Source organism: Falco biarmicus, chromosome 9 (genome assembly GCF_023638135.1).
Source record: "Falco biarmicus isolate bFalBia1 chromosome 9, bFalBia1.pri, whole genome shotgun sequence".
In the NCBI taxonomy this organism is placed as follows: Eukaryota; Metazoa; Chordata; class Aves; order Falconiformes; family Falconidae; genus Falco; species Falco biarmicus.
In genome coordinates, this window is record NC_079296.1 from 4,348,690 (window position 1) to 4,372,526 (window position 23,837).

Consider the following 23,837-nt stretch of genomic DNA (forward strand, 5'->3'; position numbering starts at 1 on the left):
ACAAAATACAGTATCCCTCCTGATAAAGCAACTCAAAATACAGCATTAAAAAGCAGCAGTGACAGAAAGGTCTGAAAACACTGCATGCACTAGATGGAAGATAATGCTTATAAAAAGTGTCACTTTCTCTGCTAACCTAATTATTTTTTAAAGGTGCTTACACAAATGTTCCGCATTTGCTTGTGTGTGGATGTGGGAGTGTGTGCACACGCATGTATGTCGGGATACAGTGCGCCTGCAACACACTGGCAACCAACCTATGTGCCTACAAAGCCAGAATATTGCTGAAGAGGCATCCTGTCCTTACCACTGTTGCTCACACATCTTTCTTCTAGCTGTTCAGACTCTCTTAGCAACTGCTTTACATTCCACAATTAGAAATTGTAAATCCTAATTTATTGTGACTGATACTTTTTTTCCCCTTTCAGGGTGGGTGGGTATTCCTGCTTCTCTTACACATACATGCTCTGAAAACACACTTGCAGGTGTCAGCCTTGCAGGCTTACTTTTTAGTTTTCAAGCAAACATTGCCAGTGCCAATGAAAGAGACAGGAAAGAAAACATTCAAGAGCAGTCATGTTTTCTCCTTTCATATAAAAAATAGTGTGCCACAGATGGACATACAGAAACCACCATTCAAACTATTACATTCCTTTATGCAAATAACCTATAGCAATTGTACTAGCTTTGTGATTGTGTTGCCATGCTTTTTAAACTATCCAATGTTTACCTACAAACAAAAACGTAGATGACAAAAAGGGAATCTATCAGGGCAATATTCACTGGTACATTTCCCATACTATTTTTTAAGCAGGAGGGAGTAGAAGGATGTCCTTACCTACACTAACACCGACACTTGCATTTTCTGTCCTAAAAAATATGCAGGGTGTATGTAGGGATTCCTTCCTCTGCTACTGAATGGCAGTCGCTCTGAGGAGCAATTCAGTAGCTGTACAGCAACACACTGCAACACTGCAGAACAATTTAGCACACGTGAACAACATTCATTCTTCCTGGGGAGATTAATGCACTCCACTCTCAGAAATTTTATTTTGGTATTCACCTAAAGTTCCACTGGTCATAGAAGTAAAGTTATGTAAATGAAGACCAAGTGTTCTCACTTTAAATATGCCAGCCAGATCAAAATCTGTTCCCATCTAAGGGTATAAAGGTAATAACTGTTAACCTTTGACTGCTAAAAATGTAAAGGGAAAATTTCACTTATAACTTGCTCGTTTGGTTACCATGGACACTGCTTAATCATGAAGGATGACTATTACTTGTTACTATAGGAACCAAGAAGCTTAAGAAGCATCCTGTAATTTAACTCCAGATGCCAAATTTTACAACAGTCCACCTATTACTACATTTGGATACTTCAGAACAAGCCCAGGCTTGATCTCTGACTCTACAAGAAATTCACTGATGCAGAGGCAATGTAAGAAATAAAAAATGTGAGCACATAATGTACAAAAGAAACTTGCACTTCAAATAAATGGGTTTCTTCAAAAAGAAACATTAAGTGCTCAGCATCTGAGGATTCTTCTTTCAGTGTAAATGTTAATGAAGCAAAACTTTGGCTGTCTTTATTCTTGTCAGTGTTTCTCTATGCAGTTGTAGAGCATGTTTTTCCCAAAAATGAATGCTCCAATGCTCAACTTAAAATAAATTTCTGAAGCAATGCTGAGTAGCCAGTATTCATAAATGAACCTCCAAGAGCAGATCAGGACTCCCAAGCTGGCTTGCAAGAACAAACCTGCAATAAAAGCATGTGTCCCTCATGTAAGCAAGAAGCAACGGACAGGACAAACCTTCCAAATTCAGGCAACTGATGTGTTGCTCTAGACAGCCTTTTAGAATATTTCTGTCACAGCACTCTCCAAACTATCAAGCTACAACAAGGTCTTTTACCATCTCATACCAGCATGCTCTTCATACCAGTCCCTCTGCTGCTTTCTCCTCATCTTGCCTCACCCCAGGCTCTCTTCTCTCTGCTTCTTCCTCTCTCACCTTCTCTTCCTCAGCTGCTCTCTCTTCATTGGCTCCCAACCACTTAACTTAACCATCCACACCTGCACCTTATCTACATCGGCCAACCCACCGCCCCTGAAGCCAGCCCACAGCTGTATATTACCAATGCTAATTAACCAGCTTCATTCCTCTACATATTTCCACTTTCTTAAAAAAAAAAAAAAAACCAACAAAAAAAACCCCAAAAAACTTGCCTAGTGTTACTCATCACCATAAAGCTTTACCTTCAGCACCAACAAATACATTTTGGTCAGAAGCTTTGTCTCCTGTAGGCCTAGGGAGATGAGGGTTCCAGAAGTTACCTATGGCTGACACTGTTTCTTGACCATCACCAGCTGTATATTGGGTATGAATTCACAGTTTTCAAAAAGCCATCCATTTTTAAATTGGCTGATTTCCAAAGCAGCCTGAGGAAACTTAGTTTAAAAGCCTGACCCCAAGGCTGTATAAAACAGCGAAATGAGTAAGGAAGCTCTGCGTTTTATGTACCTTTTTTAATATGCGTATACACAAACACACAAGCAATTAATATCTAAATTTAAAATACTCTCTGGAGTGTTTGAAAGGAAAGAAAACAACCCTCAGCTAGTGTCTGAGTCAAAAAAAGCAAAACTGATAATGCCCATGTACGGAAAGTGACCCAGCTCATTCCCCGTCTCTGTTGAGAGCAGAGTAAATTAAAGGATTATAGAGTGCCTTCAGTGCAATAACTTAAGGGATTAGTGGCACACTAGAAGACCTTCAAGGGAAATATAGGTTTAAAAGCTTTAAAAGGCAGCTCTGTGTCTAAATTGTTTGGACTGCCACAGCTGTAAGGAGACAAACTTACTCTAATACATAAGTGGTCATGAAAAGTCTGCTGAAACCCCTCTAAGCATGCTTTTGGAAGAGATTCTCTTTTGGGCTCAGACCAGGGGTTTCAACCCCTTTCTCATTTGTTACCTATGGCTTTTAGATAAAACCTCACTCTGCATTACTTGGGAGCAACTCTGCTACTTATTTCCTTTCAGAGTAATCAGCCCCTCTTGGCAACACTGTTAGGGGAAAGTAAGGTTACTATCAGAAGGAAAGGACTTAAAACAGAGATAAAGCAAAAGATGAGCAAAGAGAGACAATAGTCACTCTTCAAATTGCCTGAAAGTTGTTGGTACAGTTTCCAAATTTCTGTCACAGCATTAAATGAGCTGTTCCTTGGATAGTAATTTCCTGAGTTACTCTTAAGCAGTATTGACAATTCTCACAATTGTATCATGACGGCTGCTATATTTAGTTACCTCTTAAAGATGCATCTGCTGGAACCATGGGACGTTCAGGCATGGGACGGTGGTCATGATTTTAGAGAAAGAACATGAGAGTCAAAACTCCTGAGTTCTCTCCTTACCTTGGGGCAAATAAAAAAAATACAGAGCTACTGGAGTTTGTACCATGACTTTGTCACTGACCATCCATAGGATTTCCTGTAAGTTATCCTTGGACACCTCACTGGTTAAACAAGAATGCATCTACCTGAGACTTCTTTCAAGTCCACCAAGTATTTGCAGTTCTTAGAAACACACTAAAGAAAAGCAAACAACTATTATAAGGCAGTGTTGTGTTTATACATGAAGACACTCAGAAGATATTTACTGTTTTAGGTAGTGCCATAAAACACCATAATGGACATACAGCCCACCCTAATGGTATCAGCAGACATACACACCTTTCCACTTGCCCAATTTCATCAAGATTCTGGGTTCTTTAGTCAAATCTTCTTTCCAATCTGCTTATTTGACTTGCAAAACCCACTGTCCCTGCCTCAGCCCACATACACAGCTACAGCTGCTGACACTGAATCAAGGTGGCTGTATTGTCCTGCGTGAGCCTTCCCCTATGTTCCAAGTTACTCCCTACAGTTCTCCTGTCTTTCTTTTCCTTCTCTTCCTTCCCCTACCCCTTTTGTGTCTATCAAAACTCCATATCCAGCAAGCCTTAAATCACCTCCTGCAACGGTCCTCTTAAAATCTGACAGAAGTTACAACACATGAAAATCAAACAAGGAGTGAAATACAAAGCTCTCAAACCCGCAGGATATTGTCATTGGAAGGACAGGTGAAAAGTAAATAAACAGTAAGGTGTTACCTCAGCTTGTCACAAGCAAATGAAATGACTGGTTCCCCAAATCCTAAACATACTGTAGAAGCCACCCCATAGTTCATTAACATCACTTGTTGGGCACAATATTATGGTTTAACTGCACTGTAGCTCTGGATGCTAAATGGCAACAACGATCAGTGGTTACACACAGCGTGGCCGCTCAGTAAGACTGTGTCTTTGGAAATAGAGGCTGTTCCTTCCACTAGTGATGGCAGCAAGATGGGGTGGGATATTTGTAAGTCTTGCTTGCTGCATGTGGGTTTCTAGCTTACTAGCAAACACCAGAAGGGCCAGTGCTCCTTGGACATTCACTCTGGTGTTCCCCATGGCTCCTAATAGGAAGTTTTAAAACTTGATTCATTTTTAATCTAGTAGGAATTGACACATTTGTCACAGAAAATACTAAGTTTTGATGTTTCTGCATTTATGACACACTTCTAAAGGAGGTGGTGTAGGTCAGTGTGGTATCACCAGCACTGTAAGAGCAAATGAAGGAGCTCAAGGCACTAATGCCACCATGCTCTTACTGAAGAGTAAATCTAACCTTTGCCCCCATAGACAATAAATTCACTCCAAATTTTTGTCTGTTAAAGGGATGCTTAGATTTCTCCATCCATTGTTTTAATACCAAAACAGTAATTCCTCCATCATGCACTACTTCCCAAGTTATTAAGTTTAGTATAGATTTTTATTAGACAATTAAGCATTGAATACGGCAAAGTCTCAGCTGGAGCACTACTGCTAAAAATAGCACAGCTGCCAGTGAATATTTCCTACAAACAGTACAGCTTAAACAATTTTGCAGATCTTTTCTATGGGCATCTGTCAGCCATGCTGTTAAAATTCCAATGAAAAACTGCAAGAGTTCTGCGGCAAAGTAGAAAATACCACAAAAGAGGCTTGAAAAACAAAGCAATCGTCATTAAAAGCTGCAAAGCAGGAAGGCCTCCTTTTCCTGACATTTAAAAGACACCACCCTTGGAAAAAAAACCCCTATCGCTAATGTTTATTACTGGACTCTTCACTTGTCTGCTTTCAGCCCTTAAATGAAAAAAATTATTTATGCAATATTTTTAAAGAAAAATTACAGGTATTCCAAGGCAAGTTATTTGGGTTCTTCCACAAATCTTACATACAGGAGACAGGTGAAGTGTACACATGCACCCCTTTGGCTATCCAGAATATAAGGCAAAATATAATATAATATAATATAATATAATATAATATATAATAGTACTATTGATTGGCTACTAAAGTGAATCACTTTAAACTTACAACTTAAAATCAAGTAAATTATAAATGAAGAACGGGAAGAGTGATTCCCAGTTTGAATTGCCCCTAGTGCTGCCCGCTGATGCTTGTGACTAGGAGGTGGCCAGGCAGGGCAGCCCGCAGGGACTCCCCAGGTACAGGGGCTGGGACTGGCCTCAGAGCCAGGCAGGTTGGCCAGTCATATGTGATTATCTTTCTTCCCAGACTTGACTTCCTACTGACCACACCATCATCAACCCCTGGTACAGGAAGATGTGCTGAAAAGGCAAAATCACTCATCAAATTTTGTAGGATATGAGTCAGAGAACAACAGTAAAACTGGAACCTTTTACTCAGACTTCTGCCTGCCAATATAAATACATGCAACACATAGGCATACTTGTATTTGCAAGGGTAACACTGTATTTCTGACTTCTACGCACTGCTGTAAAATCAGTTTCTTTTAATAAAAAAACATATTCTTTTTTCATACACACCACTAAAAGCTGCTGGATGTTTGCCAGATAGAAATGGTCTCTCTCAACAGATTTATTACATAGCCATCTAGATGCAATCCAAAAGATCAGAACAGCAATCCAGTAACAGAAGTGAGAGTGAAAGAGCTGGTTTTGGTAACGCGTGCCCTTTATAGGCAGGTGCACAAATGGTTCTGCTGGTGGTGTTGTATTCATAATGACTATTCAATTTGTTAAAAACAGAGACCACAGAAAGAAAAATCCAGGCTCAGGGGCACATACTGGTCTGGCATGTCAGGAAAAATCCCAGAAGGCATCATTAAATGTAGGGAGTTCTGTATGGACAGCACACGACAGATTACTTCTTTGCTTATTTATTCATTAATTGATTATGGCACTGTAATTCTGAGATAGATGAGTCTGGTCAATACTGATCTATCAGGAAAGGTTGGTTCTGCTATGATGCAGGTATTCCAGTACCCAGGCCTTTACCATAGCTAGAACTTTCTAAGCTAAACTTCCTTTACAGTAAGTGCAGTCAAGAGACACATCGAAACACATGTGCTTTCAACAATCTGAAAGGCATGCAGCTAAGTGTAATTCAAAGAAAAGTTAATTGTGGGTCATAAAAAGAACAAAGTATTGTTTAAATATTTAATGTGAATTATTTACTTACAGAACCCTGAATCTTACTTAACAATAGAGTGGGAATTTTCAGTAAGAGCAAAATTTCTAATCAGAATGAGAGAGAGGTGCCTTCTTCCCACAACATCTGATACAGCTGTGTCCAGAGCACTGTCCCATGCTACAGGACAAAGTCCAGCAGAGGTGGAAAGGAAGATGTTCCACATGGCATTGCTTGTCTAACATCACTTTTTGTTAACATGCTGCACAATAGATTTTCAGCTAGGAAAGATTAGAGAGAAGTGTGTGAGAAATTTCTGTTAGCTTTAAATATAATAAAACCTCCTTTTTTGTTATGTCATTCTGTTACATGCTGGGACAATTTTCAAGTCTCTGCTTCCCTTCTCCCAAGTGAATGCCTTAACCTCTAAGGTATTGGCTATTTGGGTATAAGTTGATCTCTCTTTTATCACTTAAAAGCTTTTGATTCCATCAAACACAGAGAGAAAGACGACATTCCAGTCGTTTTCAAGAGATGTGTATCTGAATAGCCTGCTCTATTTCTGACCTTAGCCTCCAAGCTCTCAGTGTTTGGTGTACTAAAATACTGGGCTTTGCTGAAGATCAGTCAGTTTTCTGTTCACAGCAGCCATCAAAGGAAAAGAAGAAGAAAGCTCGTTTAATAAAAATCCTTTTTGTAGAACACCTTGAAAAGCATTTGTGATAAACAGAACTTAGAGCAAGACATTTATGTCCAAGGAGCTGACAGAGGCAGAAGTATCAGGAACACTAAGCCTTCAAGATCAGGAACTCAAAATGTTCTCAAACTTAGAGCTTTGATAACAATCGATTGCCTATGGAGTTTTAGAGAAGAAAGACCTGAAGCCAAAGCCACATTTGGCTCAGATATGAAACTGTGAATGGAGCACCTGTGAATAGTTTCTGTGAGCAAACTGAACACCTGCCACTGACCCCTGTTCCTTCATTATACCCATAATTAAGTAGAAGCAGAGATACCATGAAGAAAGGCACAGACCAAAGTACTGCAGGCAGAAGCAGGTGTTGCTTTTACTAAGAATTTTCCTTCTACCCTCTCCGCCTCCCAAGCACCTTCCACTACATTAGATGGATCACCTGGTAGTAATTGTAATTACTGCCATGATTCCTCGTACAGTCACACACATCTCTGAGCTGAACAGATGGTCCAAAGAAGAGATGGGCTTTCTGCAGTTAGTTTTTTTAACTAACGTATACCTGCAGCATGTCCCAAATCTCTGTGGAAAGCTGAGCCAGGAGACTTCAGACATTATCATCATTCTAACAAAGATTAACAGCTGGGTGAAACCACTATCAAATAGCAATAATTTAAACACACTGGAGGCATGAGCACGTGAACCTCCTGACATCATGCCTTCCTCTTCCGGTCTGCTTTGCCCTCCCCATCAGCCCCATCAGTTTCACTGTTCTTCAGCTATTCCAGCCCTGGACCTCTCAGAGGGACAGACAGGCAAACATACTGAAACACGTGATGACTGTGTCAAAAGCACCAGGGTGAACAGAGAACTCTAGAACAGAGGATACCATCACATGAACCATCAAATAAGCTGGCTGTCATTGCAAACAGCTGAAAGTCCTATACATTTTTCTGCATGCTACAGCAGATTGTCTCCATCTGGAGTCCCAATAGAAAGCAGTCCCCTACTTTCCTTAGAGACTTGCATAGAAAATGCAAATTGCGTTCACTTTGTATCGAAAATGCACCACAGCAGAGCTTTCCTGAGGGAGTGGCTATCTCTTTCTTTGTACCTCAGGAAGCAAAACCAATTTTCCAAACTAGGTCTCAGCTGCAACAGCCCCTGCCTGTGACTGCGATGCAGCTGTGCAAACTGTAACCCCAGCCCGACTTGCACTGCAGGGCCGCGGGCGGCTGCGCTGCGCACTTACAGAAGGCCGGCAGGCAGCGTTCCTGCAGCAATGCTCATCAGAGGGGTGTGCATGGGTAGGTGGCATTGCCCCCTCACGGGGGTGAGAGTGGGAAGTGGCAGTATATAAATATATGCTTTTAAACACAACCTCTTCTTTATTCAAAGAGATTGACTGTTATAAACTGGAGTGGGCTGAAGGAGGTTCTTTGACTCACAGAAAACGCTGACAGCTTTTGGCAGGGGAAGCATACTGGCAGCAGATGGCAGCACCTGCAGCTCACGGGTGCTCCGGCATCAGCTCCACATCAGGGATTTATCGTCCAGGACTGATGCAGTACCAACAGTGAATGATTCCAGATGGGGAGAGGGGGTTGCGTGCCAGCAGAGATCTCCTCCTCCCTGGTAAGTGTCTAACAACTGCCTGATCCTCAGCAAGTTCCCAGTCCAAAAGCATGCTGATAATCTGCTGAAGAGACACACCTTGGAAAAGCTCAGCTTCCAGGTATCACTGCTCCTCCAGCTAGGGCCACAGGCTCTGTGAGGATCTTGGCAAAGGGTCTGGAGGCTGTAGAGAGCAAGAAGTTGCCAAGAGGATGTCCGGGAAACACACATGTATCAAAAGAAACCATTGCCAGTTCCTGTGAAATAACTCCAATACTCATGAATTTATGGTAACCTCCAGCTAAGGATATCTGATCTATTAGTATCTTAGCTAGAGAGAGCACAAAGCACTGCAGATGAGTATTTGAGAACCCTCAGCTCTTTCCTTCATGCAGACTTGCAGATTTTGGAACCTAACACTACATCAAATGTAAAAAAATCTAGAACTTTATCCTGATTTCTGCATTCCTCAAAGTTCCCTCACCCCTACAGTCTCCTGTTCCTTAATCTTCCAGTGGGATCAAAACTGTCAAGGAAAATATTTCTTTTGCTGTGTTCTAGCACTTCCTTCGCTCTGTCCAGACTGGCAGCCAGGGCGCTGGAGCAGCAGGCAGCAGCTCCAGACTCTGGACCAAGCCTTACCACCAACCTACTGCATGACCGGCTGCACAACTGGCTTTCTGCATCTCTTACAAAAACATGTTGAAAAGAAAAGAGAAAATTCTGATCCAGATTTAGAAATCCTTTTAAGATCTACCGATAAGAAGAGCTCAACTAGGGCTTAGTATTATGATCCTCCTAGCAGGCAGAGCTCCTAGAGACAAAATGTGACAAACACAAAATACTCAGGGAGAGATCAACAGCAAGAAGATTTCAGTTGTTTCAAATCCAATTTCTTACAAACATGACAGCTGATTTCCATTTTCATCAAATCTGCCTGTATATTCCTTGTGTTCATGACAAATTATGCCATTAAGTTCATACTGGGTTACCTAAATGAATCTAACACACTTCTTTTGTCACAGTAACTAAAATGACAGTAAAATATTTCTGTTTTGAACAGTACACAAATAAAGGGGGAAAGGGAAGTGTTACACTCTTGTGAGTTTACAAACACTCCTCCCTGACAGGCAAAACAAAAAAAAATATCATGGAAACAAAACCACTGTCTGCTTAAGGAACTGATTTAACTTCCCATTGTTTTCTCAGTGATGATTCAAAATCCTTTAAAAAATACTGAATACCACGAAAAGAAGAAAGAGGACATTGCACTAAGCTAAATCTTGTAGTGTGAGTCTAAAATCTGCTTTGTAAATCAGAATTAACTCCATTCTCACTGGATACAAGCCTGGATTTGCACAAACACCTGATGCAGTGTTGCAGTTGTGCATTTTATTATGGCTTTTTATTCACAAAATAACAACAAAAAAAATCTTTTCAGTTAATGGCTTTGATTAAGCTCAAGACATTATAAATATGACTGGTTTGTCACACTAGAGGTCAAACAAAACCCTCTTCCTTCCTTTCTGAAAAGACGTTCAACAGCAAAATGACTCAAAGACTCTCGCTTCTTTGACTGCTTTAAAGATAGGCATAAGCATCAATAAACATTTATTTCACACTAGAAGAGAAAGCCAGAATAGCTTACTTTAAAAATGCAACTGGGTCAGTAGCTGCCTCAAGTAGAATAAATGGGCTGCATGAGTGAGTATGCCCTAAAGAAGCATTACTCTGTGGACCTAACTCCTGCTGATGAGGACAAATAGGCCCTTTTAGAGCAAGATTTTTAGAAGTGCAAAGTGATTTGGGAATACAACTCCCATAGGTTTATGCAGTGCCTTGGGAGCGCAATCTTTAGCCTCTTTTGAAAATCCTACCCCTAAACTGTACTCAGCTTTGTAATTTCAAAACCTCTGGTGATACTTGGCTCGTGAAGAACAAGAAGTTCTAGCAATACATCTTTGCATATAGATATCATCCCTTAATCAAGCATTTTCAAACTGCTACAATCACCAATTAGCCCTCCAAACATCTCAAAAAAGTAGTTACCTTAATTATACAAATTGAAAAAAACTGAACCATGGATAACTGAAAAAACTGGGTTAGTTACAGTTACACAAGGTGTTAAAGCCACTGTAAGGAAAGCCCCCAAGCCTGACTCCCCCAGCCAAGCTCTTAGAATTAACCAGCTCTCCCTCCCCATGCATGACTGCAGCACTACACAAGCAACTGACCTTCTGCAAAGCTCCATACATGCTTCACAGGGAGCAGGTACACTTACAAATATTCAACTGGTCATTCTTATCCGCCATAACGAAGCTACCTGTAAGCAACAGCACCTGTCTTTGCACTGTCAATTAAAGAGAACTGTTGTTGCAATTACCCCTACTAAGCGGCCTGTTCCGGCTCCGGGATCTGCTTCGCTGTCTCTGAAGTCGTGACCTCCGGAGCAGTCGATAGTAGTAAGACGGTCTCCCAGAACTTTTCCTGCTGTTCATTGACATTTTTGTATCTATTTTACACATACACACATGCAGGCACAGGTTCACTCTCCCCTCTGGCACAGTAGCAGGAGTTCCAGCGTTTAATTAACTGGAGGTTGGTTCTTTGGAGTGGAAAGGGAGAGGGGGGAAGAGGAACTCTTCACTTTATACATTTAAAAAGAAAAACAACAAGAAGAAAACATAAGAAAGAGAGAGAGAGGAAAAAAAAGAACGCAGCACCAGAGTACATCTCAGCTGAGGGAGGACTTGCAGCAAGCAAGATAAACTGTACTAACAATTCCTGCCCCAAAAAAGATAAGCCTGCTGGAGTTGGAATAGGAAGCCAGAGTTGGCCTGGGCTCTTGAAACGTGAAGAATAGGCTGGAAGAAATCCTGGACTGGATCCTCTATGCCAGACAGCAACATCTGATCAAACTGTACTGGAAAAAAATCAACATCTTGCTGCCTGAAAGCGGCTGGGTAGCCTTAGGGTGCCAGCTAGTTTCTACCTGCCCCGGCCATCAGATCATTTCGGAGATGAAGTTTCAGGCGGCTCAGTCTGCAGCAGGAGGTATCCACGAAACACTGGGTTGGGGAAGGGTATAATGATTTCCTGGCCACGGGACACATGTTAATAATCATCATGGAGCAAAAGCCCCGGAAAATAAAGTGAAACTTGAGAGGGGGAAAACTTTAATTAGAAGTTGAATGAACAGAGCCCCAGACTCCCCTGGAGGCCCATTTCCTTTCAACATTCAAACTGAGTTATAGCGCATCCCACAAATTAGAGAAAGAGCCTATTTACCATTTGGGTTCTGATGGCAGTGAAGATTCCGCCTCCGGCTCATATTGCTCAATAAAATTACATTTCAATGGACAGAATTAACACTTTAAGCCACGGAGGAAAAGGAAAAGAAGGGAAAAGAATAAATAGACTAACCAGATGAAAAATTTCACTCCACATTTACGGTTTAAAAAGGTCAGAAGTGAACTGTCCAGAATCTCTCATCTAAGCTCCTTCCCTTCCTGGCACAGAAAATGCTCTGAAGGAAGAGCGATAGACAACATTACAGAAAACCAGAATGGTGGCCAAGAACTTAACGCGCTGCCACTTCTTCTCACAAGCTGGCAGATAGATAACAGAAGAACCTCATCAGAGTGGGATGAACTGCAAAATGCCTTTTGCACAATACTTCTCTGTATTGTGTTCTAGTTTTGTCATTTTTCCCAGACATTTGTGCAAATTTATCTTTGTGGTGCCTAGTGAAGCTGCAGAATTAGGCAGGCTTGGCTGAGGACAAGCTACGTTCCCCAGTTAGGAGGAGCTTCTTCAGAAGTTTGAAGGGTTCCCCAGATTATACTCTTGCACTTTCAGTAACAAGAGGAAGGGGAGTATCAGACTTCAGTACCCTCACCACGACAGAAGTCCCTACCACCAACCATCCACTTTTATTTTAGGATTTTATAAACTCGTGCAGTCAGTGAAAACAGCAGAATTCTACAAAACCTGTATTTTCTTCTTTACATATTGAGCGGTAAACCCGTGATGTTGATCAGCTGAGAAAGGCCCTTCCAGGAGGAAAAAAACAAGTCTCGATCTTCAGGGAAGTCCATGCCTGGTTTTGAGGCCAGACATAAGGAATTCAGCGCCAGCTTTTAGGCAGTGCAGGAATGAGCCAATCAAGGGGGCAACGGCAAGTTCAGGTCAAGGAGGCAGATCCCAGCTGGACAGCAGAGGCTCCTGGCTCTGGGAGGGGGATGCTGCACAGGGACATTCCTCTGCCGCTCCCACTCCAGCCACCAACTCTCACACCGCATCCCGGCAAAAAGCAAAAAGCTTCCGTTACTAAACATCTCCCCTATTCTTGTTATCCAAAATAATTTTTTTTTCATATTTCGGTCAATTATAAAAACAAGCAAAAAAAAAAAAACACCCAAACAAAACAGGAACAACTGTAACCAGTTTCCAGATGCCCACAGACTCAGCCTGTGTGGTTAATTCAAGTCACAAATGTAGCTGAGAACATCTAGAAGACAGTGATGGGCAGGTCTGAAAATACTAAAAGTTAAAAAAGATTTGCTATCAACAAGAAGCCAAATATTCAGGTGGCTCTCTGCAATTTTGTGTCTTCATAACTGAGCTGGTACCTCTGAAGAGAATCTTTTATGATTATGCTTTTATACTAGAAATGTCTTTAAAGCAGCCCATCCAATTTATTTTCCGTTTTGACATTCCCAACAACAAAAAATGGCACTGATGGAAATGAAAGTTTAAACAAAACCATTTTAAAAGCTCACACAAATTCAGACAGTCCAAAAGGGGAAGGTTCACCTGTGTTGGTTTTGCTTAATTGGAGCCAGGTGACTCATCCTCAAACCACCTGGGATGCAGCAAAAGGCAGGCGCTGCTGATCTCCCAAACCTCTTCGAGCAGGTGGAAATGATCAGGAGACACAGGAAGACGGGCCTGCAGTCACCATGCATTCACCTGTGTTTATTTAAGCATCTGTTCCATGTTTAGGGATTTTTATTTTTAATCAAGCTAGTACCTTCAGAAACGTTCATATAGGTGACCATAAAACAGAGGAAGTCAATGAGGGACTATAAACTATCATGACAAGAGAAAGCAGCCGTACTGTAAGAGCATAAATGGCCACGAGTTTGTTCAAGTTTTGCCAGCTTGCCTCCGTCTCTCGCTTCAACGATGTTTTTGAAGGCTTTAAGTTCAGATGCTACATAGCAGCAGGCAACAAAATGAACGACCCATCTGGGAGGGAATGTGACTGGTCTGGACCTCTCCAATTAATCCAGCCCTGCTTCCCACCCCACCCCCATCCCCCCCTTTTTTTTTTCTTTTTCTTTTTTCTTTTTGAAAGCCACATCCTGATACAAACGCTCTTTTGTGTACAGCAGAACCTATCACTTGCAAACGTTAGATATATTAACTGCTCTGGAGGAAAGCTGACAACATTAAAATCTCTATCTCTAAAATTACACATCACAGTCTGGCTGTTCCCTCCAAAAAGCAGAAGGATGAGTTCAGTCATGGGGCTCTGTTGAATCTCTCAGTAAGAGGAGCAAATGGAGCCAAACATAGCAGTGATTTTCGGGGTGTTAACTCCTCCTCCCCAACACTGAACACAAATCTAACCCATTAAATCAAGTATCTACCAAACTGTAACATCTCAGTCAAATATCCAGTTTGATACACTGTAGAGCTTTAGAGGAAAATTAGAGCATCCACCGCTGACCTGGCATCCCCTGTCATCTGCTTCCATTACCTTGCCATTAAACCTTCTTAAAAATGGATTTATTTCACTTCTTTACCAAAACTAACAGCATGTAAATAAATTTTAAATTAGCATTAAAATAAGTTCTGGGATGGAGAGCTACACAAACATTGGCTTGTTTGCTTTGACATCAAAAGGAGTAGGCTGTTGCCTGAGGCTTTGCTCAGCTGTAGCAGGGCTGCTGGGTCTGGGGAGGGACAGAAGCCATGCCTCCCCAATGGCTAACACTTGCCTTTTTTATCATTTGTTTATTGCTTTGTGCTGGGAGAATAATGACTGTACTTCAGAATGCACATTCCCAAGACAGCCCCTACCATTAAACCTCTTGCTTTCCCAAAGGGCTTTAGAGGGAAACAATCATTCCTCTTAACTCCTGATTTTACAGCAAGGAACTTGAATTCCTTATTCTGAAAGTGAAAGTTTCCGTGCTTTATCAGGGGGGCCCAGCCCAGCCCAGCCCCGATTTATACAGGTATGAGGACTGATTTGTCCACACACATAATTAACAGCCTCTGGATTTAGGCTGCCTTTTGGAAGACAGCAGCTTTAGTAATTTCATTTCAGTTTCCCTTTTTTTTTCCCCACAAAGAACTGAATTGAGGCTTTCAAAAGTCAAAACATACAAATAAGAAAAGGTTTTGCCTTGGCCAGTAGAGAGAGGAGTGGTGGGTATCAGCTTAATTTCTAATTTGCATTAGGTCAATGAACTGCAGACAGATCATTGAGAAGTTGAAAAAAATCAGACTGCAACTCAGATTTTACTGTCACATGTGACTACACTACCTCTGAAGAATGATTATATTCCTTTCACAATCTGAGGCAGAAGGAATCAGGGAATAATCTCTACAAAATATTCGTTTTTTAAAACATTAGAGAAATATAACAGCGTTCTTGTCAGTGATCCTAGACACTCTCAAGATGTGCCTGCTTGAATTTGCTTAGAAGTCCATTGTGGTCTTTGGTTCAGCATATTATGAAGCTGGAAGATTTCCAGGCTTATTGCCTCAAGGCTACCAGGGATACCTCAGCTCCTATGCAGAGCCAGAGAGGAAGGTCATTTCCTTTGTGTAAGGATAACTTAACTTTCAATTCAGCTGTACCCATACCAAAATCTCCAGTGACATATTTGTTTGAAGACCTAAAAAGTTTCATGCACACAATTAAAAGTAAACTGCTTCTTTTTAAGAGTTTAATGTAAAACAATCATTATTTCAAGCCTACACATTGGCAAATTAATTTCCTTACCACCTTAGGTGGAATGTAACAGCTTTTTGACAGCCTTGCAACAAAATGGTATGCAGATTCCGGATCAAAATGAGAAATAAACATTCGCATTAAATTAAGCAGAGAATTCATTGCTTTCCATTTATTGAACGGTGTCATGGCTACCAAGACACTATGGAATACTCTTGCTGTCTGTGTGGTGATGAAATCCAAATGTAAATGGAAAGTAGTCATTACACATATTCTAGACATTTAATCATATTAATGAGTAGAAAAAACAGTGCCATGTAAAAAAGGCAAGAGGAAAAATGTGTGTCTGAATAACTTAATATTAAATAAGCATTCAGGAGGTCTTACGGAAGTTAAATCAGTGCATGAATTCTTTTAGCATTAGTGTTCCAAACACACAGGACTATTACTATTGTTTACTGTCATTATGTTTATTATAGATTTACTGTGGTGGTGCCCAGAGATGCAGAAAAGATCAATGTTACATTGTTTTGGGATGTGCATACACCACCAACTAAGAGATGACTCTGTGTCCACAGTACTTATGATCTAACTAAACGCACACAGTATTGTACACATCACAGGCATAATAATCACCATGCCCATTTCATGAATGGAGCAGTAAAGCCCCGAGTGATTTACACAAGGTCACGTGGGAAGGCTGGGGCAGAGCTAGGCATTTACCCCAGATCCCTTAGTCCTTGCCCAAAGAATTAATAGAGCTTCCTTGCTCTCTCAAGACAATCCCCTTGTGATGAATAAGTATTAAGCATAATAGTATCTTTTTCCCGCTACAGTGTCTTTCATCCAACTCAGCACAGATGCCTTTGCAAATACTTGTTCAGCTTTTTAATGTACTTAAAACATACAAACTTCCTCTTTTCACTCGGGTAAAAAAGAAAAATCAAAGGAATGTGTCCAATGTTAAGCAGGAAAGTCAGTTATTTGCTTCTAATAAAATATGTTCTGATTTTAAGAACTAGTCATAACATATTATTAAAAAAGTGAATAAATGAGTGTGTCAACACACACAAAAGTGGAAGCTAGAGAAATAAACATAACGCCTAGGAATTCTACCTCTAATTCCCAACTAGTCCATCAACAAGCTGAGGTTTAGACCACATTTGATTTCTGCATACAGCAGGCAACTTCTTGACAGTGGGAACGCAATACGACATACCAGCTCCAAATCAGTGTGGAACAGGCAAACAGGAGGTTGACAAACATGTTATTCATTGTGCTGGAAGGACGCGTAGTGCTTTGTGAAAAACACACGAAGTGATTCACATAGGAAGGGCTGCTCAGTCCTGGGCAGGTTACAGTAACACCACCGAGAGTCAGCATGTCTGAGAACCCAATTGGAGACGTTTCCTGTGCCACGCAATGAACTCTGTCCTGCAAGGGAACAGGGAAGAAAGACACAGACTGACCTCAAAGTAGAACATGTTTCCTGACTACTTCCCAGTAGAACAATAGAGCTAAGGAACATAAACTTTTTCTAATCAGCTTTCAACTAGCTGGGGGAGACCAAAATAAAATCAGTTAACTTACTCTAAATTTATTGACATGTATTCCTAATGATAAAGAAAACTCAGATAACTTGGTTTATAACCTGGCTGGTAATGACACTAATAAAATTTAGAAAGTCAACATCTACCTTAAGATTTGTGCTATGATTTCCATAGGCCTAATGAAGTAATTAAGCGCATGGAGTCCAACACAGATTGAAGAAGAACCTTTTATCGGAATCAAACATACTGAGCCTCAAAACAGCCTACTGCTTTCAACAACCCAGGAGGAAAAAACCCTGAGAGTAAAGTCTCAATTGTATAGCAAAAATTCCCACACCAAAAAGAATAAATCTTGTACAAAACCCCACATCAAACAAAGCTCCTCATACATAAATGGGAACTGCACAACACTTCCTAGCACCATGCATCTTCCATGAGTAGCTGCTAGAAGGAAATATTTGTTTAAGCCTGATTATTCTTTACAAAAAGCCTTATTGCTGAAATAAAATGTTAACAATGATTCATTGAGTGATTAGCAGAGTAACTTCAGCTCTGGGTTTTCTCCCATTTCCTTCTCCAAGACAAAATTAAAGCAGTTCTCTACTATGACCTCTGTAAGCTGACCCATGGGGCTTTCTGTGAACTCAAAACCAACTTGAATGTATTCATTGAAACCCTTTTACTCGTTGTCTGAGTACAGTTGAGCTAACACTGCTATTTACAAGGGTCACCTCGCCAGCCAGACTAAAACAAACACATTTCCTTTTTGCAGAAGGATCCTGCCATAAAGAATTCCCTCTGACTGACGACACTGCTGCTAGTTCTCACTCGTGTGACAGGAGCTATGCAACAGACACCAAACGGACCCTGTGCACTACTGCTCCAGGCTCAAGAGATTTTTGTCAACAGGAGAATGAAGAAAGTTGTCTGGATTGTGCAGAGATGATTCACTTCAGTCTTGTAATACAACTGTTTGGAATTTTATTTACAGTAATACACAATGGTGGGAATTTTTCCCCAGATTTGTGCTAATACTAACCATAACATTTACCACACACTGGTGCAATTTCTCTCCTTGTGCATTTTTTTATTATAAGTTATTTTTAAAATAGCCTTTTTGTTCAAATGAAATATTCAGAAAAAAACCCTGTTTTTTCAGGTTTTTTATCGTTTCATTAGTTCCTACTACTACTCTTCTCATGTACCAAAAATGGGAAAATTGGCTTATTTACTGTTAAAAAAAATGAACTGAAAGATATTCAAGATCCTGCAAATCTCAAATTGAAAAATTTGAGGAGAAAAAATGAAGCATATTACAGAAACATCACAGCATAGGAAAGCTGTTGATTACTTTATTTAAAAAATAAAATGTCCTTATCTTGGTTTTTTTAACCACCTGTTTACAGCTCATCTGTCTTGCTTTTCAGAAGCATGTTTGCTCTGTGAGCTGCCTTCTCTCAAATTTTTCACTGTTGTGCAGGTGTGTAAGACTTTCTGTGAGTGATGAGGACTCAGTATGTGTTCAATGGGTAAGATTAAAAAGGTGGTTGGAGGATAACTACCCAAAAATTCAATGTTTTCTAGGACAGCTTTGAAGTAAAACTTGTGGAAGACAGCAAGGCTCCCAGACAGTGTAAAGGTACTCCACACTTGCCAGAGATCAAACCAACCACAGCATCCCAGAGTCTGCACCTTCCAGATTTCCACTCTTTCTGAGGACACTTACCCATCCTACCCAGCTGCAGTATCTGTTATTATTTATGGTAAATAGCAGGGACATGCAACTTGTTTGTCACAGGAATCTTAGAACAGAACTGCAAAATAGCTCAGGTGGGAAGGGACCAAAAGATCACCTGGTCCAACCTTCTGTGGGAAAGGGAACCTAGATGATGAATTTTTATGATCAAAGAAGACTTAAACATTGCAATAGGTAATGCAGAAGACAAGCCATCAAAGAGAAGTATTGCCAGACAAGTCTTCCAGAAAGTAGGAGTTACCAGACTACTCTCTGCCATTGAGGAAGAAAGTACTGAAATTCAGAAATAGAGGGAAATCTAACATATAATGAACAGCTTGCACGTCGCACTCTGATATTCAGTTATTATTACTAGTTACCAATATTAATACAAATCACACGTTCACATGCTGCTCCCTACCTATGCAGACATGTATTAGATGCTCATCTTTACTTTCTTATCTGCAAATTTAAATTTAAACCTCATCATCTTTACATCATTAATTTAATTATTAGATGTAATAATATATTATTGCAATAAACTATGTATTCTGCATTAACCTTGATCACATATAACAAAGTAAATTAAATTCTAAAAATATTTTTACTTTGTATTTCAGTAGCAAACTTGCTGTTGTGTTGCTGCAGGGAACAAGTTGATAAAGGTCTGGCACCACGGGCTTCCTATGCCAAATTTATTAGTTACTATTAGAAGTCTCAGCTATTTATTGTGTGTTCTAATATAATGGCTTTCCAATGTGGTGTACTAAAAGGTCAGAAAAAAAGATCAGCCTTTCTAAAAGCTGCTGCAGGGCATCACTATCCTTGCTTGCATGGAAGTCTAGTCTGTTTTAACTCAAGGTGAGGAGAAGAAAAGGGTTTTACAGGCATTAAGAGCAGCCCAGTAACTCACATTGTGCACAAACAACATGTACCTAATCTGAGGAATCCAGTTTGCTCCAAGGGAAACAGACACTTTTATGCTCACCCCCTGATATGCAGCTGGTTCCAAAGTGCAATATAAGGACACATGAGATTTACACAGCAATATGAATCAACACTTGGGGTGTTTAATCTCATGGTAACATTGCATTGAAAACAGCATCTATGTTGACAAATGAAATGAAAGATGAACTTGATTACACATGCTATGTAAAACTTACTTCCTGATTAATTAATAGATTAGACAGTTCCAATTCATGTTTAAATGCCTGATAATGATCTTACACTCATATAACAAATCACTGATTTATATGCACACAATCCAAACTTCATTTTTCATGTGACAGATTATTTTCTTTCTTTCCTTGCCACATAATTTGCAAACTACGCTACAAATATAGTTGCATGTTTTACTTGCTTTTTGGCATCAAATTACTCTTCCAAGGAATATTTTGGCAAGTATGTTCTTCAGCCATCTTCCTTATCAGGCTCACGTGACAGTGCATCACAGAAAATATCACCTATTTTAAAAGAATACTCTGTTAACAAGTTTAAAAATGAAAATGCAGCTATTGTTTTTAAAGACCAGTATACACCAACTGGAAATCCTGCAATCAATTTTTAAATACCATTGTGAGGGTGGTTTATTTTAATTTATGTTCTTCCTTCTGGCACAACACCACAGTACTTGTCTCAGGGAAGTTATTGCCCAAGTTTAGCTCATTGCAAAAAGTGAAGACCCTTCTTAAAGTAACAGAAATATGAAAAAAAAAAATCTAAAAGCAATACTAGGGACAGGATGTTTTTAAGTGTGAGTGAAAACAACTAACATCTCCAGTCCCCAAGCTTGACCAAGTCACAATCTACCCTTGCAAATTATCACACCATAAGGTCTTTACCTCAATGACCTCACAAGCCCAGTGCAGAGAACTGGCTGGTATGATAAATGACACTCCAAATAAATATATTAGAAAACATCTAGCAAGGCACACAGTTATTCCTGCCAAATGATGACATAATACTCTTCTATTGCAGTATCAGTTCAAACAGAATTTTTTCTGCTTATCGTCCTAGTTATTCATACAGATCTTCCACTCTCAAGAGTAACTCTCTAGTCTATATATACCCATTCCACTAAGACACCCATTATATTTTTAGATGGAAAAAGCTACAGCAAAAACTCTTCCTACTGGATTTATATCCTTTATTCTTCTAATATACTCTCTTTTACTGCGTTAACAAGTCTAACCTTTTCCTTCGAGTACCTGCAAAGGGCTATGCAATGACAGCTTGTCTTCATGGTCGTAGTACATCCATGTGGCAGCAGTCTTAGATGATCTGGTTTGCAGGGTTTGTACAATTCATCAGACAAAATAAAAAGGCAGCAAAGCTTTCTGATGCCTGTTTGGTGTTTTATTTAAAATATCTGGGTGGTCTCAAAACAGTCTTCATAGAAGACACAAATAATAGCTCCTAATTGACAGAGCACATGTTTGCTCATGAACGGCAATGCAGGAATCACCATTCCATTTCCTCATTGTCTACCCTAAAGAACAGCTTTGTTCTTGACCTCTGTGCTGAACCTCACAACAGGTACTACTGAAGGAAACATGTAACTCTTTAAAAGCAGAGCTAACACCCAAAACAGAGCAAAAGAGCTGATCAATACTTGCGATTGTTCATTAAAGCACTCCACGTACATTCATTAGTTTTTCACTACAGAGAAGAAAATGCACACCAGCTACAACATTTCAAAACAAATTCTACACAGAATGAGAAGTTCAGTGTGACTTTGATAAGTAACATAGCTGAGTCTGTAATACCTTAACAATGATGGAAAATATATATATATATACACCACAGCTGAAAGAGACCAGTCAGACTGTCCACTGCAACACAGCCTCCCACCTAGCCCCTGCAGGATGCTGCTCCATAGCTGAAACTACACTACGTAGTCAGTCTTTGCTAATCTCAGTCTAACTCAAAACTCTACTTATCTTTTTTCTTTCTAAATCATCGCCAGGACAAGACTAGAATCTCTTTTGAAATGTAAAGGCTCTGTAATAAAATTTAGAAACAACATATGGTACAAATATCAAGCGTGAACATCTCTTCCCATCTTGTACGTTTTAAAGACTGTGCAAACAGCACTTTTCCCTCGTTTTGATCCTGCAGCCAAAATGAGTCATCTGTGAACAATTATGGCTCTGGCAGGGGTCTGACTGTTTGAGAATGAAAGGAAACACTTTATTATTGAAATGAACAGTATGCCAAGCCAAGAGGCGACTGCAGAGAAATGTTAAGAGTCCTTTGTCCTCCTTTAGCCAGCAAAATTGAAAGCAGTGGATGCAGCACTCTCCTCTCAGACTCCTGATAACACCTTATTTCAGTACAGGCAATCTAAAAGCATAAGGAAATGTGAGCTGTGGAGATGAGCAAGTATGTATATGGCAGGAAAGGAAACACAGAGTGCCTTAAAGCAGGAGGCCTGGCTTGAGAAAGTGTTGGTTATTCCTGGCTTAGTTCTCTGAGAGGACTTGTGAACATATTAAAGGAACATAGAATCAGAGGCCACGGAGCTGAAATCTGAAACTATTAAAGGACATTTGTTGGGACCTTGGTACTGGCTGAGTTTAGCGGGCTCTTCTGAGAGGGGATGAAAGGAATTCCCCTTGAGAAAAAAAAAAGCAACATAACAATTTAGTAGAGACACTGATCTTCCAAAGTGCAGCCCATTTTCAGCATTAATACTACTGTATCTGGTTTTGACACCTACTGTCAGGAGGGTATAGATAAGACCTCTCTGAATTTGTAAGGGCAACTTCCATGATGTAGGTGCTCACTAAGAGGTGGACAGGACAGGTAACTGGGTAGGTTATTGGTTTGAGGCACTTGGCAAATGATACAAGCAGGAGATGATTTTAAAATTGGACTACAAACTACATATGAGCAAGTAATTTCCAATGCATTCTTGTCTTTTCTTCCTTGAGCAGCTTGCAGAGGGAGGAGGAACAATATGTTAATCATCACCCAGAGCCTATAGACTATTTAAAGACTGTTAAGGTTGATAGAATGACAAGGGGGAGCAGTGCACATAGAATTGCTAATGGAAGGTGTAGGGCAGGAGATCAGGGAAGAATCTGGGAACCACACATTTTGTATTCTGAAATTCATTTCCATCCCCCAATGAAAGAGCTGTTTGAGGAAGATATTCATATTCTGATAGCAGGACCTCTCAGGTCAGGACACTAGCTGAAAAATACCCCTTACTGTTCCTGAAACTCTGAGCTTTTGAAACCTCTAGAACAGATTATACCACCAATTACCACAGCTCAGGCAGCACTGATCCCCAAAACTAAGTAGTCTGGCAGCGCTGGTGCCTAGGCTAAGATAGCATGCTTTATGCCATGTTGAGAAAGCTGTTGAGCCTTTCTGTAATACTGTAAAACCAGTATTAGGGAATTCTTGCTAACCAAGGCTAAAATACAAAACCCCTATGATCCTAAGCAGAGTAGAGAACATTTACAGGCATTGTATTTGTCTTGACGGTTGAGACAGTAATCAGCCTTAGAAAAGGCCAGATTCTCCTTTCTTCAGGGGGTCTCACATAGATCAGGAGCCCCACACTTACTGTATTAGGCTAAATGCAGCAGGCTCTAAAACTCCTTAAACTCAGGGATTTCGAAGGGTCCTGTTTAGCTCATTATATGCACTTTTGCTCCTAACGGAATCCACTAGGGTCAGATGTACAGATTTCCTCCTGGTCTACATCTAAACAAGACAGTCTGGCAAACACTGACAAATCTGAAGTGGTAAAATACT

The 23,837-nt window shown here is 40.3% G+C and overlaps 1 protein-coding gene across 1 annotated transcript in view; it reads right to left on the reverse strand.

Annotated features, from left to right (window-relative positions):
- DAB2IP (DAB2 interacting protein) overlaps positions 1–11,578 on the reverse strand; it is a 167,549-nt gene extending 155,971 nt beyond the window's left edge. The window contains 1 exon segment of the mRNA XM_056350811.1: positions 11,205–11,578. Coding sequence (XP_056206786.1) covers positions 11,205–11,346 — 142 coding nt within the window. The 5' untranslated portion in view covers positions 11,347–11,578.
- Between the last annotated feature and the right edge of the window lie 12,259 nt (positions 11,579–23,837).